The following is a 1,449-nucleotide window of genomic DNA, read 5'->3' as shown; positions in this document are numbered from 1 at the left end:
ATTTACAGAGTATTGTTACAGTCACATTTGAAGTACCAGGAAATGCAAAGGAAGAAAGTCTAAATGTATTTATTCAGGTGAAAGCAATTTTTAACTGATTAATGATTTATCAACTGTTTTGTTACATACTTGTTGCTATTAGCAATGGTTGGTCTTATTAAAATATGTCACTTGATGCAGAATCTCCTGTGGGAAAAGAATGTGAGAAACAAGGACGATCACTGCATGGAGGTCATACGGTTAAAGGTGCAGTATGCAGTTTACTGTTGTAGACTTTTGGACAAAATCCTCGTCTTGGCTATTATACTGAATATAAAAACCATATTTGGCTTTAAATAGGAACACAAGTTTTAACACAAATAACCTTTATCAACTTCCATTTTTCTTTATCATTTCCATCGCTGAAAAGGAAGTTTGGAAAACATTGCATAAAGTATGATTTATATACACAACTTCATTTAGTGTTGTAGCTAAAACAACTTGTGCACTTTGAAATGGTTCCCCTGCTCTCTACTCCTCTGGCTGATGAGCTTGACTCCATTGAAATTCTTCTCCTCTTGGCACACAGATTGGTCACTTAGGGAAAATTATTTTTCCAAGAGCGCTTCATTAAGCGAAAAATAATGTTGAAAATCCTGCTGCTGAACATTATGCTTTTGATGCATTTAATAGACACTAAACATTTGTTAGACAGTAAATAAAGTTACAAAGGACTAGAAGAGTTCTCGATCTGTGTTTGGAAACCCATTCATATTATTTGACATTTGGGTATTTATGTAGTGAAAGGTGTTTTCTCCAGGAGGCAGTGTTTCTGGATATGTGCTTAACCAATCAGCAGTAATTAGAGTGTCTACTCTTGTGTGTCCAAAGTGCACATAAAGTTTTTGTTATTACTGTTTATTATTATTACTGTTAGTAGATTCTCTCTCCAATTAGCAACTGACTTCTTAGGGTCACTAGAATAACAGGTTGAGACTATCAGGAAACTATTAACATTTAGATTCTTCACTCCCTGTCCTGGCTATACCTGGGATCAGCTCTGCAGAGCAACACAGGTGGATCTAAGTGCACATAAAGTTTTTGTTATTACTGTTTATTATTATTACTGTTAGTAGATTCTCTCTCCAATTAGCAACTGACTTCCTAGGGTCACTAGAATAACAGGTTGAGACTATCAGGAAACTATTAACATTAAGTTTCTTCACTCCCTGTCCTGGCTATACCTGGGATCAGCTCTGCAGAGCAACACAGGTGGATCTAAGTCTACTTCCAAATCCCTCCCACTCAGAGGAACTGAGCCAGATCCTGCTGCTGCTTTATGACTGTAACAGCATCTGCATCCCATGATATACAGAGCATGTTCTGTAACTGTTTTGATCCCCTAGTAGTGAACGGAAGCTGGTTATGTAGAAAGGCAGCACTTTGGGCATTTACGCTAAAGCTGCCACA

General features: G+C 37.2%; 1 protein-coding gene across 4 annotated transcripts in view; it reads left to right on the top strand.

Moving 5' to 3' along the window:
• Positions 1 to 1,449, top strand: part of LOC105808057 (COBW domain-containing protein 2) — a 56,679-nt gene that overhangs the window by 53,707 nt on the left and 1,523 nt on the right. For all 4 annotated transcript variants that reach the window (XM_012641618.1, XM_012641619.1, XM_012641617.1 and 1 more), the window contains 3 exons: positions 9 to 77; positions 181 to 258; positions 471 to 559. In XM_012641618.1, coding sequence (XP_012497072.1) covers positions 9 to 77; positions 181 to 258; positions 471 to 559 — 236 coding nt within the window. The remainder of the gene's footprint in view (positions 1 to 8; positions 78 to 180; positions 259 to 470; positions 560 to 1,449) is intronic.

The sequence above is a fragment of the Propithecus coquereli genome, unplaced genomic scaffold (genome assembly GCF_000956105.1).
Source record: "Propithecus coquereli isolate 6110/MARCELLA unplaced genomic scaffold, Pcoq_1.0 Scaffold166, whole genome shotgun sequence".
NCBI lineage: Eukaryota > Metazoa > Chordata > Mammalia > Primates > Indriidae > Propithecus > Propithecus coquereli.
The sequence above is the reverse complement of the archived record's forward strand: the minus strand, read 5'-3'. Positions and strand labels throughout refer to the sequence as shown.